The sequence below is a fragment of the Mizuhopecten yessoensis genome, unplaced genomic scaffold (genome assembly GCF_002113885.1).
Source record: "Mizuhopecten yessoensis strain PY_sf001 unplaced genomic scaffold, ASM211388v2 scaffold8205, whole genome shotgun sequence".
NCBI lineage: Eukaryota > Metazoa > Mollusca > Bivalvia > Pectinida > Pectinidae > Mizuhopecten > Mizuhopecten yessoensis.
In genome coordinates this window covers 335,135-352,660 of record NW_018407431.1, presented here as the reverse complement: position 1 = coordinate 352,660, position 17,526 = coordinate 335,135, and the positions used below count along the sequence as shown (strand labels likewise).

The following is a 17,526-nucleotide window of genomic DNA, read 5'->3' as shown; positions in this document are numbered from 1 at the left end:
TGACGACCACACAGACAGACCGCTTCTAGATTCTTTGTAGCTGAACTAAATAAACTTCAACTTCACCAACAATCTTCGATAACTCTAGTGTTACACCGGACAATTAATATGACTCTATCTTGAAAAATTGAAAATTAATCATGACCACTATTATAAAAGGATAAATATGGCTACTTTTTTAACAAAACTATTATCATTTTATTATTGCCATGTTCCCAGTTTTCAGCACATCATGGAAAGACAACAGTTGAACGATATATACATTATTCGTGACTTTTAACTAATAAGATATAGAAAATGTTCATATCCCGCAAAAAAAACTCTTTAAATAACAAATGATATATGGGCCGACTGGTCGAGTGGTTAACACTCCGGCCTTACACGCAGGCAGCCGGGGTTCGATCCCCGAAGTCGTCGTTCACATGGAATATTCAGAGAAAGTGTTTTTCTCCTGCCCACAAATCTCCAACAACCCAGGTGGAGTATAGAATGGTCTTGGGTGGATGTTGCGGTATCTGTGCTGTAGCATTCAGGTGAGGTGGCACACTTCAACACACACGTAGGCATACACACACAGATATTAGCCAGGTGGCATAGGACTAGTAGGTAGCGCCTGATAAGGCAGCTCCTGCGAATTCCTCAAAATTTTATTTATTAATGTATATGCTAATTGTATTGATTGTTTAAATTGGATGTGTACTGTAATGCGCTTTAGAGTGGCTTATTCTGGCTAGATAGGGCGATATATCAAATGTTGTATATTATTATATTGATATTGATATGCGACTTTTAAGACTCGCGGAATGCCGTTTGAGGAATCTGGTAGTTTGTGGCTATGAAGATTTCAATACTATAAGCTTCCATACAGTGTTTGTCTTCTATTACTCGCAGAAACTGGAATAGGGTTGTAACGTGTCCTACGTTGTGAAAGCTGAGGAGGAGGATTTTACGGGTCACGCTCTCCTCCGTAACCGCACGCGGGACACGTACTAACCCGTGCGAGTCAGTGATGTTGTAGAGCACTTGTGAATGTCTGTGTTAGCAACAGATTATTTGTCTTTTCACATCTGAACTCGGATGTTGTGAGGGTATGCGACAAGGTTGACTTCCTGGATCGGTATAATCCTTAACCCAGTTTAGATATCCATACAGTTTAATGCAGTTCTTTTTCATTTGCAAGTTTGATCTTTCAATGTTAAATCCTCCTAATTGTATCAAATATAAAATCATGTTTATGGAACCAACAACGTTTTAAGACTTCGGACCTGAAATATTAACAACGTTTATTTTCAAAAGCCTTAAATAGTTTCTATTCGGATACTTCCCTTCGAGTTAAGCTAACAAAAGAGTTTCTAGTTCCAACAGCTTTATCATCTTAACTGAAAAAAGTAAATTTGCTTAAATTCGGTCGTGAGGACTTCAGTCCCTGGTTATGTTTACATTTGGGTGTGTGATTCCTGGCGCTTGAGTAGGACAGTTAGAGCTATTAAATATTAAACATAATCACTTGATAAACTGCACTCAATCTTCCATCGGATCCATTTTGTAAAAACTAGCAATACGATATTACTCAGCTAGGTTTGGTTTTAGTTTTTATTTTGTTTAACGTCCTATCAACAGCTAAGGTTACTTAAAGACGTCTCCAGCTACGTAGATAATATGATAACAATATGTAAAGTACGGCTGTACTAGTAGTAGCCTTGCTCAAGTCCGATTTTATAAGACGGGTAACCGATTCCAGCACCTCTGTGTAACCGGGTATCAAATGATCACCAAGTCGTTGATTTATTTGTCGTGGGTTCTTTATTTTCTCGACACACGTTTAAACACGTACACTCTGTGTATAGCACAGATCCGTTTCAACCACAAACAATCTATCACTGGTACTCCATGATTCCTTTTGTTTAAGTGATAATTGAATTCCCTGTCTTTCTTTCAGTCCTTTGTTATAAAATGTCTTGATCAAAATAGGTCTGTTCAGTTTGGCAGGCTATAGAGTACTAACTTTCCTTACGAAGAGATTCCCGCCAAAATGACCAAATTATAAACTATTATTTCTACCAATGTATATCATGTAATATATAAAAAAAAAAGAACTATACAGGTAAGGTGATAATCAAAGGATCACTCCCTGTAACCTATAACACACATACATCTCTCTCACACACACTAAACGAGCTGGGCATAGACAAATAGACATGTATACAACAAATGATATAAACCATGATAGATTTATCAGCCTATTACATCTGGGGCGTGACAATAATAGAATCCATCCCTGACAGTCGTTATAGCCGTTTCAGGTCTCACACAACTAAATCATTCACTAGATGTTAATACCAAGCTTTTGAGCTAACAGCTTGAATATTTTAATATAAACTGCAGGTTTAATGACATATATTAGCCATCGTAAGGCATTACCACTATATAACCCTACAAAATTCAGTTGGCATTCATATAGGCTATGAATGCCATAGACCAATTGTTGCCGCTATCATTATTATGACGTCATAACTGTTACGTTGGATACCACTGACCCTTCCTTAGCGATGGCTGTTCAATTCATTGAACAAGCATACACGATAAATACATTATTTGAACTAAATGCTGACTAATAGTTAGTGTAATTGCATTTTCTATGCGATGAACAGATCCAAAAATGGTAAATACAAACATAGGTAAAATGAATGCCAACTGAACAAAGGCAAATCCAACATGAAACGCTAGCATACTTCATTGAATTTGCCTTTGTCCAGTTGGCATTAATATTGCCTGTGAATGTCAACTGAAAGAAGTTCAATGCTTAAATAAGAGCGCTACAGGCTTCTGCTTTTGACAACCGGAAGTTTGCAAGTCAAACCAGTGAAGCGGGACTTGAACATCCCCGGATTCTGACCCCATATAAATCTGCTATCACATATAAAAATCTACTAAAACCATGTAATTTTCCAACGTTAAATATCTGTAGATTTTATTCAATAAAACATCTATCAAAAATAACGCATCTAAATTATTCAGAAGGACTGTATTTAACCAGAATTATAGTAAGGGATTACTAACGTACGAAATACTTGCTGATTGGCTGGTTTAGTTGTGTGAATCCTTAAATCAAGCAGCATTTTCAATTATTTGTGGTAGTTTTTGTCCCTGTATTCTGTCCCCCACCCCGACCACCAAAAAATAGCATTAAAATCATTATATTTGCTTAATATGACGAATTGTTCCATATATAAAAATATTTTAAATTCCAAACAAAACGACAAGTTATCGCTTGTCCCAGTAGTCGGTATGCGCATGACCGGAAATGCCTCGAGTCTTTAACTAAGTGTTAATCTTCGGTCCTACTACGACTAATAATACTTACTACAAGCCAGGATAGATCCAAACAAAATGCTGTAACTAAATCCAAGGCCCCTGTGTGCCCGTCCATCCACATTACACTTTTTGTAACTAAATCTCAGGTCCCTGAGTACCCGTCCACCCACTCTACAAATTTTATAACTAAATAGCAGGTCCCTGTGTATCTGTCTACCCACACTACACTGCTGTAACTAAAACTCAGGTCCCTGTGTACCCGTCCATCCACACTAGACTACAGTAACTATATATCAGGTCCCTGTATATCTGTCCACCCACACTACACTGCTGTTACTAAATCTCAGGTTCCTGTGTATCAATCCACCCACACTAGACTGATGTAACTAAGTCCCATGTCCCTGTTTATCCGTCCACCCACACTACACTGCCGTAACTAAATCTTAGGTCCCTGTGTACCCATCCATCCACACTTCACTGTTGTATCTAAATCCATGGTCCCTGTGTATCTGTCCACCCACACTACACTGCTTTAACTAAATCTCAGGTCCCTGTGCACCCGTCCAACCAAACTTCACTATTGTATTCAAATCCCAGGTCCCTGTGTATCTGTCCAACCAGATTACACTGCTGTAACTAAATCTCAGGTCCCTGTGTACCCGTCCACCCACACTACACTTGTTATAACTAAATAACAAGTCCCTGTGTATCTGTCCACCGACATTACACTGCCGTAACTAAATCTTAGGTCCCGGTGTACCCATCCACCCATACTTTACTGTTGTATCTAAATATCAGGTACCTGTGTATCTGTCCACCCACACTACACTGATGTAGCTAAATATCAGTTCCCTGTGTATCTGTCCACCCACATTACAACGCAATAACTAAATCCCAGGTCCCTGTGTATCTGTACATGTCCATCCACACTAGACTGCTGTAAGTAAATATCAGGTCCCTGTGTACCCGTCCACCCATAGGCGCAGTATGGACCTTCAAACGAATATACATTTCCAAATCTGAAAATACAGGGTGTTCAGTCGTGATCTTATTTCTGTTTTGCCAAACATCTTAATTTTTTTACAAATCTCCAATTATTGACAGTTTCAGTTTCATGTCAAATCTACAAATTGAAACAGTTGTTTTTCTCTATATTTTTCAAAATAGTTAACTCGTTTTCAGTTCCCTGTGTATTCATCCACCCACACCACAGACCTTAAATGAGTTTTACTGCTGACGCGGGTAACGGAATACAATCTTCCTTAAATCCGGTTCCACGTAACGTTAGTCGATCTGACGTCATGTTCGGTATGTCCACATATCGTGTTGAAGAACCAATGAAATTCCTTGTTACATAAAAGTAAATGAAAGTACCAGTAAATGCAATAAACTATAGAATAGGACCATATTATCCTGTTTCACAAGATTGCATAAACATGTTATTCATGATTAGCCCCTCCCCTCCTACTTCTAAGAAATCGCTGTTTTTTCCTTTGCAGTTAATTAGAATTAAGGATCAGATTGAATGACCTTGTTTTCCCACACTTATAACACAGAGTACGCCGGCCTACGTGCCGAGTTATGATGAAGTGCATGATATGATCGTTAGAAATGCGGCATCACTTTTCCTGTGACGCTGTTTGCTGTTTCATTTTTGTTGATTTAACGTTTTTTTACCAATACATGTACTTATTTTGTGTATCCTCGTCACTTTATCCGTCATTTGCCCCATCTTACAAAATGAAGTTGAATTATTCCACGCTTCCTCCGATTTACACCTCGGCAGATCTCAAGTTTATCTTGGGTTCGTATCGATACTACGATGGTACATTAAGGACATGCACAATAGTATTTTCTAAATGAACTATCTCGAGCGCTCGATTTTAGACTTTACGTATAATCGCTTCATAATAGTATTGTATGATAGCAGAGGATAAGTCGAGCGCTCGAGATAGTAAATGTAGAAAAAATATATTGTGCATGTCCTCAATGTACCACCATAGAATACAATGTTCGAGGATAAAACAATATTTCAGGACGGCGTCAATTTAAGGGTATACGCTACCTTTCTGTGACATCTACTTTGCCTACAAGACCTCCACAATAAAACGTAAACAATGATGACACAATCAACAACAGTTTTACAGTAAAATAGGCCACGTCACAAGACCGGGATTCGAACTCTGGACCTCTGACTACAACATGACCACTCTAACTAACTAAGCGACCTGACCAGCGGTAGTTTTCTGGTCAAATTCCACTACAGCTATACCCAAAACGAGAGTGGGGGTTACTTTTGTAGGAACACACTACAACAGGGTTCTCCAGTAATTTACCTGTAATGGGACGGGGATTCTTAACTCATAACATATTTAAACAGAATGTGTGCATAACAGCAAAATTCCAGAAATATAACAATAAAGGAATATCATGAACAAAATTCATAAATTTTAGAAAAAGATGTATTGTTGATATTGTCACAATCATTGCTTTGTGTACGTCATTGATTTTCGTGTGCATTATTCTTCTTTGTAGTACGTCATTGATTTGTGAATATATCACTGCTTAATTTACGTCATTGATTTGTGAGTACATGTACATCACTGCTTAATTTACGTCATTGATTTGTGAGTACATCATTGATTTGTGAAGTACATGTATGTCATTGATTTGTGAGTACATCGTTTCTTTGTGTACGTCATTGATTTGTGAGTACATCGTTTCTTTGTGTAGTACATGTATGTCATTGATTTGTGAGTGCATCGTTTCTTTGTGTAGTACATGTATGTCATTGATTTGTGAGTTCATCGTTTCTTTGTGTAGTGCATGTATGTCATTGATTTGTGAGTACATCGTTTCTTTGTGTAGTGCATGTATGTCATTGATTTGTGAGTTCATCGTTTCTTTGTGTAGTGCATGTATGTCATTGATTTGTGAGTACAGTTGTATATAACGTATCCCTGCGTGTACTTTTGTACACCGTAATCTGTATGTACATCATGGATATATGTTAACTACATCATTTAACAATATGATAACCACTGTAACCGACCTCGAGATACCACAACAATGTCCGGGTTCGAGTAATCTGGGTGTTCAGCTGTTGTCGTGGTGTATATAACTTTAATTCACCAGTGCACGTAAACCGTATTGTAATTTTGGTACAAAAGACTTGTGTTTATGTAAAGGCTATGTACAGCCAGGGCTAAATATTGGAGTGTTCTACATAAACTGGAAAAGCTTTTCGAATCAGGAGAGTGTTTGACATATACATTGTTCGGTTGAGAGAAGTTGAGAGAAGATGAGAGAAGTTGAGAGAAGATGAGAGAAGATGAGAGAATTTGAGAGAAGATGAGAGAAGACATAAATTTGGAAAAACTATTTGATTTAAAAGTGTCCGATATATATGTTTGACAAATTATTCGATTTATGATGAGTTTTCGACATAGCCAAGTTCGACATAAGCGGACGTTTTCCTGTTTCATATCAAACGTAGCTGCCAATAAAACTAAAGTTGGAGTGAAGGGGACGCCTATTATTTTAATAATTATCTCGGTAACTGGTCCTTTCTATTTTTCAGTATTACCACAAAGCTTCCCAATATTACCTAAGTCAACATGTACTCAGTATACTACCTTGCGAGTTTACTTCTTCTCGACAGGGCGAGCGGTCAGTATATTGTATAGACTGAGATTGTGTATATCTATATATTTTATGAATACACTGGGCACGTACACGAAATGTAATTCATGCTTATCTTATCTATGATTGTTTACACATGAATAACCGCTTTCTATTAGTCATGTACTTTGGAGAAGAGAGGGGGAGGAGGAAGGAGGAGGTCCGTAATTAGGTAGACATGCCCGTAGTCCAGTCACGACAGATAAGGGAAAGCCACAAGTATTTATTAACAAAAAATGGCTGATTTCAACAACTTAACGAAATACATTTTTACTAAAATATATCATATACTCCTGTGCCTTCGTTTTTGTGCCATAATTGATCTTAGCTATTTCACATTTTATGATATTATAATACACACAAAGCAATGGTGCAGTTTACGATTACTATAAAGCATGTATGGTAAATGACAGAATCCCAGAAACTGTTGAAGAGGACCTAGGGAACCTGTATCAGATCTATACCTCTAAGTATTTAATAGTTAACTTCTACACAAATCGCCGGTGAATATTAAAATTGCCGTAACAAAATAACAAAGCAAGATCATCTCATTTAGAAGCTATCAATTTTAACGATTGGTATACATTTCTTTTCATGCAAAATTATCTTTGTTCAAATTTATCATAAATACGTTAAGGAGAGTAATTTTTATCTTAGATGGAAATGATGAAATTAAAAACCGTACATATTGGATGTCTTAAGGAATGTTTATATACTTTGCATGAATGCATGTATTAGATTTAACATGGATAGGTTTTATATAGAGTTGTTTACTGTAGAAATAGTCAATACATACATAAGTTAACAATACTTAAACACTGGGCCTGTCTCGGGTAAAATAAAACGGTATGTGTATCTCGATGACTGCGCGGTAAGTCGGTGCATAAACACTTACGAGAAATCGCCACACCGAGGGCTCAGTCTTTTGAAGTTCATTCAAGCAATGGTTTGAGCTGACGTCATAGGGAAGTGTTTACACTAAACGACTACCTATGAACAAACAGCTCTGCGCGGTCAGTGCTCGTGCGGAAACCCAATGTCCTTATAAGGATAAGTAGTACAATTAAATCGGGTGCAGTTTGTAAAGGTAATATCCGATCAGACCAGTATAAATAAGGAGGATACAACAACACTGTCATTTAACACACTGGACTGATAGCGTTAGCAATCAAAGCAGTGTTTGTAAACTGGACAAGATTTTAAAGTTAATTAGAGTTTTGACTGGAGAGCTTAAACTAATTGATTACATTTGTTTTTAATTTAAATTTTATTCATTTTATTAATTATGAAGACCATTCGTTTCGCTGTTGTCGTATGTATCATCCTAGCTGTTTGTGGGATACACTCAACGGGTGCCAAATCGACAGGGGACATAACTCGTAGAGAAAAACGTCAAGCCGTGGATATTGATGTAAGTATATTTTGTATTGCATTGCTTAACGATCAGGTACTGATTTACTCACAAAACAAAATGTGTGATTTTTTTAACAATTTATTACAGTTATTGTTTGTATATAGAGTCTCTCAGTGGTCAAACAGTTATTGTATACTGACTTTGCGCTTCGTAGATTGTATAACACTGGAAAATAAACCCTTACACAAAACGTAAGTTAACAAGTTGCACGGAACGCATAGGGCATGGACCATACACGTGAATTGGTTACCAACATACAAGGTCATGGACCATACACGTGGATTGGTTACCAACATTCAAGGACATGAACCATACACGTGTATTGGTTACCAACAAACAAGGGCATGGAACAATCACGTGTATTGATTACCAACATTCAAGGGCACGGACCATACACGTGCATTGATTTCCAACATACAAGGGCATGAACCATACACGTGTATTGGTCACCAACATACAAGGGCATGGACCATACAAGTGCATTGGTTACCAACATACAAGGACATGGACCATACACGTGTATTGGTTACCAACATTCAAGGACATGGACCATACACGTGTATTGGTTACCAACATACAAGGACATGGACCATACACGTGCATTGATTACCAACATACAAGGGCATGGACCATACACGTGTATTGGTTACCAACATTCAAGGGCATGGACCATACACGTGCATTGGTTACCAACATACAAGGACATGGACCATACACGTGCATTGGTTACCAACATACAAGGACATGGACCATACACGTGCATTGGTTACCAACATACAAGGACATGGACCATACACGTGTATTGGTTACCAACATTCAAGGACATGGACCATACACGTGTATTGGTTACCAACATACAAGGACATGGACCATACACGTGCATTGATTACCAACATACAAGGGCATGGACCATACACGTGTATTGGTTACCAACATTCAAGGGCATGGACCATACACGTGCATTGGTTACCAACATACAAGGACATGGACCATACACGTGCATTGGTTACCAACATACAAGGACATGGACCATACACGTGTATTGGTTACCAACATACAAGGACATGGACCATACACGTGTATTGGTTACCAACATACAAGGACATGGACCATACACGTGTATTGGTTACCAACATACAAGGACATGGACCATACACGTGTATTGGTTACCAACATTCAAGGGCATGGACCATACACGTGTATTGGTTACCAACATACAAGGACATGGACCATACACGTGCATTGGTTACCAACATACAAGGACATGGACCATACACGTGTATTGGTTACCAACATTCAAGGACATGGACCATACGCGTGTATTGGTTACCAACATTCAAGGGCATGGACCATACACGTGCATTGATTACCAACATACAAGGGCATGGACCATACACGTGTATTGGTCACCAACATACAAGGGCATGGACCATACACGTGTATTGGTCACCAACATACAAGAAAATTATACTAAATATCTAAGTCGCTTAACCAATGAATAGATTGAGCACTGTTTTTATACATGTTATGATCATTAGCGTAGGAGTTTACTTTTAGTTATAGTTCATACTTTGTTTCTCGAGAATTATTTACTTTATGTATGCTGTGTTTAACATGTGTAAGGTTCGGATATCTATCAACATATATTTGTTTCTCAATATTTTCAGTAAAAGTGCAGGAAACTGCATGCACTTTGCTTAACAGGAGTATTGACTTTAATTAAATTCTTTGCAGTGGAAATCCTGGGCGAAATCCTGGGCGAAATCCTGAGCGAAATCCTGGGGGGAAATCCTGAGCGAAATCCTTGGGGGAAATCCTGGGCGAAATCATGGGCGAAATCTTTTTTTTAAATGCACACGATTTATTTTAAGTTAATTGAAATTCAAACATTTGTTTGGTCTAAAACTAACTTCCAGATCATTTCAAGCCCAACTTAAAGGCTATTTTTAAAACATCAACATATATTTTACAGGGCTACTTGGAAAAGTTCGGATACCTGGCCAAAATTGATGACTCGTCACGTGGTCCGGTCAGTCATGACGAGGCTAGTCGGATTGAAGCCATTAGGTAAGACAATGATGCCTTTTTTTAGTAAGTGTATTAAATTGTTAAACTAAATTCTGTTTACGGTGCTATAGTTCTATAACAATAAACAAGTTTGTAGACAATCAAGTAACTTGCGGTATAGCTTATCGATAAGGGAGGGGAAGTGAAAATGTATCAGTATTCCCTCTAGAATAGCTACTGTAGACATACATACTGATGGTATATTTGTATCAATGCTAAGATTCGTCCTAGCCTGGATATTGCAGTCTAAAACGTTTAAAAGTTCAAAACGAAATCAATAACGTAAAATTTGAACTATTTCTCGACTCAGGAACTTCCAGATTTTCAACGGTCTGCAGGTGACTGGTAACATCGACGACCAAACCATACTGAAAATGAGGCAGCCTCGTTGTGGAGTTTCTGATAACTCTGCACCCGGTGAACCTCAAAATTTGGAACGCCCTCTGGAGTTTAACGCCCCCGGTAAGGTTGTTTTCCTTTCCAAAATGTATTGAAACCCTGACAGTATATCGCTTTCTTTGAGGTATCTAATTGCAAACGTATTTGAATGAAATGGTAACAGCCTTTTATTTCTAGGTCATGCCTTAAATTAACCATATAATCCTTACTGCGAAAGAAAGTATGTTTAAGGGGGGGGGGGGGGGGGGGGATACAGGTACCGCGTATCAAGCCCACGGGGACGCTTTCGACGACCTACGTGCTTAAAAATTGACGTATTAGGCGCTTATTGATATTATTCGCCCCTGACAATCTGGGAACTATGTATCTGTGATAATTAAAAGAAAACAATTGATTACATAATTATCATGGTGATTGACCTTTTATTGGTTTTACACGTTTTATCCCAACCTCCATGTTCATGTAGAAATTTCATCTGCTATTAGTAGCGTCCACTATTTTTGCGCGTATTTTTACGCATATATTTTTGTTGCTAGGAAACAAGTGGAGAAAACATTCTGTAACATGGAACGTCATCAATCCTACTGGTCAACTTTCGGAGGGAATCCAAAAGTAAGTCACGTGCTGAGATTTGTGACGTCACTATGCGTGCACATTGTTAATGCACTCATATTGTGACGTCATTATCACAACAACGGTCAATTCGCCATATGACGGTGCCGTATCATTAGCAATCAGTCAATCGACGACACTGGCTTCCAAAGCTATTGTGATTAGATAGGTTGTTTCAGTTATATATTTATTGTTCATTCTGAAATGCAAAAGGCTCTGTTAAATGAGAAAAATGCCAAGCAATTTGTCTCAGAAATGTCAAGAACTGATATGATGACGAAGTTTTAATATATTTCAAAACATTTTCTTACAATACATACATTTCTGTAACGTGTGCAAAATCATCATTTGACTAATGAGTGTCACCACTTTTTTCCAACAATCGTAGACTCGCTATCAGGAACGCCTTTGAATACTGGTCCGACGTTTCCCCTCTACAGTTTCAAGAGACAAACGGGAAATCAGACATCGAGATTAAATTCGCAAACGGCTTCCATGGTGACGGCCGTGGAAATGCCTTTGACGGAAGAGGTTTGTTTCTTTTGATCTTTGTGGCGTTATTAATTAACTCTTGGCTACTTTAAACGTGCATATAAGTCAACCTTATTTAGTATTTATATGTTGAATGTAAGTTATATACTAGTAATTACTGGAACAATATTGACCCCATTACTTCCGGTAACTCTGGCAAGGCTCGTGGAAATGGCGGTATCAGGTGATCATACTAGAATCAATATCTTTCAGAGCGCGTTCTTATCGCACGGAATCCATGGATATAAATTTTTGTTACACCTCAAGTGAATTTCTAGCTATTTAATTGGTTGGGAGAACCAATCAAACAAAAATCTCTGTCACACTGACTCCGAAAATACATCGGTTTTAAGGGGCGCGGGTGATATTGCCATGAGACAGTGAAAAATATAACATGCGCGAAAAATTTGCATTCACCGCTTCGTTTCCCCACCGTGATGGTCACAAGAACGTTTGACGGCAACAGCGAATTTTATCAAGCGCCGCGGCGATAGCGATTGTAAACAGCAGACTATCAACAAACAAGATGTCATTATCGAGGTTTGCTGCCGTTTCTGAGCTACAAAGACTTTTGGTGTAACAAAATAGATATGACATTCATTAGCAGGGGACAGTGAATATTGTCAACCCTCAAAATCCCATTGTCACCCTCGGCTTCGCCTCGGGAGACAATGGCTTTCTCGAGGTGGCAATATTCACTGTCACCTGCTAATGAATGTCATATTTATATAGTATGATATATGTTTTGGTAAATCAAACCTAGTAGTGGATTCCGCGGGATAAATATATACTTATTCGTTTTTTTTTACCAATTATGACAAATTGGGGTATTTTATAGTGAGGTGTCCCCAGTTGGCTGGAACGCCTACAGAAATTGTTGATCCGCCACAAAATACCACTCCCTAACACAAACACTCACTGAAAATTTTGTGAAATATTTAAATTAATCTTTTCTTTTTTCTTTTCGTTGGTTTATTAATTTCACTGAAATTTCAGGTGGTGTTTTGGCGCATGCGTTCTTCCCCGGTAACGGTTACCTTGACGGGGACACTCATTTTGACGATGGGGAGCGATGGGTGTATCATTCCAACAGTGGCACGGAACTTGAAACTGTCGCCGCTCACGAGTTCGGTCATGCCCTTGGACTCGGCCATTCTTCGAACCCCTCTGCCCTTATGGCTCCTTACTACAGGGGATACATCCCTGGTCTAAGGCTTCATAACGATGACGTCCGAGGAGTCCAGTCATTGTACGGTAAGAATGGTCGGTGAAGCAGACGCCAAAAATTCTGTTTTTTTGTTTTTTGTTAACTGTGTATAAATTGTGCATCTAATTGGACTTATTGAATACAATATTGTTAAACTAAATTATATTTTCCAATGTTTAAGTTAAGTGGCAGTAATTATGTTAAATATTGAATAAAGATTTTCACAGGTAATCATCACAATACGCATTCAATTGTAAGTGAGTTAAACTAAAAAATATCGGAATTATGACTTGAGTGTTTTATGATATCCTATGCGAAAATTAAACTTGAAGTGCTATTTCAGGAAGTCCTTCTAGACAACAGACAACACCATCCCCACCACAAACAACAACAACAACACCACCAACAACAACAACAACAACAACACCAACAACAACAACACTAACAACAACAACAACAACAACTACACCAACACCCAGACCAACACCCAGACCCTCACCTACAACAGACGTCACCACGCCCACCACTGCTATTATACCGACGGGTGACGAGACCTTATGTAATCTTGCCTTCGACGCTATTTCATCTGGTAAGTTGATATAGCAACAAGGATTTTTTCTGGTTTAATTTCGGATTGATCCCCAATTGAGTTTAGATAACACTCTGCCGTTATAAACATAAGATGTGGTTACTTTCTTATATCAAGTGAAGGCATGACAATACTATAGATACAGCCTATAAAATAAAATACATTCAAACCTAGTCCATGAAAGCTAACATTTTAATTGAGTACACTCCACATGTCTTGCGATTCCTGCAGATTCAATAAAAAAAATAAAGTACTGTTGAACTTAATATTTCATGTGACTCTCTCGGTGTTAAGCCTACATTGTTATTATGGTATATTTTGTTTCCCGCAGGCCCAGATGGCGCCACCTACGTGTTCCGGAACCAGTTAGTCTACAAAGTGACAGCTGGGGGTCTGGCTGCAGGATTCCCCCGGTTTATCCGAGAGGTGTATCCCGGCTCGCCTAGATACGTGAAGGCTGCCGTTTATCTGAAGAGTACCGGCGAAACTTTCCTCTTTAACAACCGTGAGTACCCGGCAACATTCAAACCACCGACTGTTCAATGATTATGAGATAGTGTACGAGTATCTTTGAACCCGGGGTTGGGGTAGAAGTATATTAACTTTCCTATCTCCATCAGGTCTAAGTCCGTTATTGTATTTCACAACTTTTTCATAAAATAACATTTTGGCGATTTCTCAACGCATTCTACCGAAAAAATCATTTCATATCGATAGAGCAATTTATTTGCACTAAAACTGCAGAAAAAACCGCTTATCTTATAGAGGGGACATACACACAAAGCCTACAGAAAGACCAAAAATCTGCGACGGTATTGAAAGTTAACTTTTAGATGTATTAATTCTTTTGGATCACTTTTTCTTGTCGCTATGGTTAAATAGATAGTGGATACATTTAAAACCGACTGCAGTTATGTTTGGCCGTTCCTAAATCATAGGATATAGCTCGTTATTCGGACAATGACCAAAAGCATATGACAACCTCTTAGTTCCCGTTATCCATCTGTAAAAAAAGGTAATGTTTTTTGTCGGTAACTCGTCAGTATGTTTAAATAGGTTTACGTTATTGCTTTTTCTTTAGTTAGTGTCAAAAAGTTATCTCATATTAAGATAGTTTACTGGATTTGCTTTTCAGACGGTAAGGTATGGCGCTATTTAGGGTTCACACTACAGAACGTTACACAGATGGACAGGGACGATTTCCGGTCAGCGATCGCCATCACTAACCCTCGCTATGGAAACCAACAAGTCTACCTTTTCGGGGTAAGTCAACATATTTTTTATATCAGAAATTATATATACACATTAATGAGTACAAAATAAACAAGATGTGTAAAGTGTGTAATACAGTGTGACGGGCGTGAGGCTGCGTAATTCCGAAATCGCCAAGCGCAGTGCTTTGGTTGGTCGAAACAAAACTTGAGATAATTTATAGCCGATAATATAAAGGTATTTAATCACGTGCACAATATTATTGAGTTGTTTTGGGGTTTTTTCAGACGAATTACTTTTGGGGTTTCAACCGGCGTGCTATGAACGTAGCTAGAAGGTCGGGATACACCCTCCCCATCTCCCAGTTCTGGAGGGCTTTTCCTCGTTACTCCACGGCAGGCATTGAATGGACGGACGGATATATGTATTTCTTCAAAAAGGGGAGGTAAGTCGTCAGAGATAGAGACAGTTGTTTGGAACATGATTTGTTTTCCATTTTGTCTTGTTATACATGTACTGTCCATCGACACTTTCAATCAGTTTTTGATCATGGTAAAAATTCAAAGGTGCATGTAAATACAGGGGTAGATTTTTAAAAATGCCAGAAAGGTTGAGTAAAGGGAGATAACTATTATTTAGTGGCCGCATCTTTTTCGTTTCCATCGCAGACGACTCTGTAAAGATTAGGTACTGATAAAACATTCTGTATAATAATCTATAACGTAACCGAAATGATATTGTATGGTTATCAAGTATCAAATCTACAAATTTGGAACGAAGTTTTTAATGTATTCTTGAATTCTGTTTCAGCTACGTACGCGTGAGTCCAAATACCCGAGGTAAAGTAAGCGGATATCCGGGAGATAGCGCTGCTTCGTGGCTGAAATCGTTGTGCATAGAACCTCACCAATAAGACTGTTTGCTTTCTAAGCATGGATATTCATTAAGAATTATGAGGAAATCCACGTGAACTGTTGGCAATGACCCACGTATATCCAAATACGTAATGATAGACAATACATGTCAGTCAAATGTACATGAAATACGACAAACAGACTTGTCAAAAACGTCCATCCGGATTTTGCGGCGTTAAGGTTCAATATACTATAGACACCAGAGGAGGCATGTATATACCCAACATTGTATGTAGGGTATCGTCTAGTTTAAGGGAGTTGGTTTAAGGTCACCCGTGCACAGGGATATGAGCATTCTTAGTTAATAGAAGATCCGTAGATTTGAGGATAGTATTTCCCATCATTGAGGGCGATCTCCATCTTGAAGAATGTCTTTTATGCGAATGCCTAGCTATCATACGAGCCTAATTGTGGCGTATCATGATACTGGCCAAAACAACATGACAAACGCATATGTGATGTAAACGTTTCGCTAAACAATAGACATACAACGTTAACTATCTTATTGGTCGGAGGGTTTTAACTCTTTGCCAGAAAAAATGATTACTGAGGTTACATTACAAATATAAACACGTATAACAGGACATTCTCGCCGAACAAAAACATGACTTGGTTGATGAAACTACATCGACGTGTCATGGGTGTGTCACAACAACGCTCATCTATCGGCACGTAACCGTCTCACAACAAATACACGTGCTGTAAAACAAATACACGTCTTGTAAAACAAAAACACGAGCTGTAAAACAAATACACATATTGTAAAACAAATACACGAGCTGTAAAACAAATACACGTCTTGTAAAACAAATACACATATTGTAAGACAAATGTACGTCTTGTAAAACAAATATACGTCTTGTAAGACAAATACACGTCTTGTAAGACAAATACACATATTGTAAGACAATTATACGTCTTGTAAAATAAATACACATATTGTAAGACAAATACACGTCTTGAAAAATACATACACATATTGTAAGACAAATATACGTCTTGGAAAACAAATACACGTCTTGTAAGACAAATACACATATTGTCAGACAAACACACGTCTTGTAAAATAAATACACATATTGTAAGACAAATACACGCCTTGTAACACAAATACACGTCTTGTTAAACAAATACATTTCTTGTAAGACAAATACACGTCTTGTAAGACAAATACATTACTTGTAAGACAAATACACGTCTTGTAAGACAAATAAATTATTTGTAAGACAAATAAACGTCTTGTAAGACAAATACATTACTTGTAAGACAAATACACGTCTTGTAAGACAAATACACGTCTTGTAAGACAAATGCAAATACCTGTCTTCCCGACACATCTAACAAGCACACGTACCCGACACAAGACAAGGCGGCTGAAGCAAACTTCTGAACACACGGGTCATATAAAGATATGTTACTGATTTGATCTCTTTACAGGGCCGTAATAGTCTTATATAACAGTTACCCAGAAATAGTCGGGTTCTATCTATTGATCTCATTTACTAGATTTAAATGTTGATTTAAAGTTTTGTACGACGAAAGGCTAATAAGTCTGTATGTAATTTGTTTTGTTTGTTTGATGTTT

The 17,526-nt window shown here is 38.0% G+C and overlaps 2 protein-coding genes across 2 annotated transcripts; both read left to right on the top strand.

Annotated features, from left to right (window-relative positions):
* Nucleotides 1-8,131: 8,131 nt before the first annotated feature.
* On the top strand, nucleotides 8,132-17,206 carry LOC110455345 (matrix metalloproteinase-19-like). Its single transcript, XM_021505428.1, has 11 exons — nucleotides 8,132-8,407; nucleotides 10,383-10,477; nucleotides 10,788-10,939; nucleotides 11,413-11,488; nucleotides 11,877-12,019; nucleotides 13,016-13,273; nucleotides 13,570-13,815; nucleotides 14,147-14,320; nucleotides 14,951-15,078; nucleotides 15,315-15,472; nucleotides 15,838-17,206. The coding sequence occupies exons 1-11, from the start codon at nucleotides 8,282-8,284 to the stop codon at nucleotides 15,938-15,940; spliced, it is 1,659 nt and encodes a 552-aa protein (XP_021361103.1). The 5' UTR covers nucleotides 8,132-8,281; the 3' UTR covers nucleotides 15,941-17,206.
* LOC110455346 lies at nucleotides 8,414-10,374 on the top strand. The gene is made up of 2 exons (XM_021505429.1): nucleotides 8,414-8,647; nucleotides 8,888-10,374. Exons 1-2 carry the CDS (start codon nucleotides 8,635-8,637, stop codon nucleotides 9,910-9,912), a joined length of 1,038 nt encoding a protein of 345 aa, XP_021361104.1. The 5' UTR covers nucleotides 8,414-8,634; the 3' UTR covers nucleotides 9,913-10,374.
* Nucleotides 17,207-17,526: the final 320 nt, after the last annotated feature.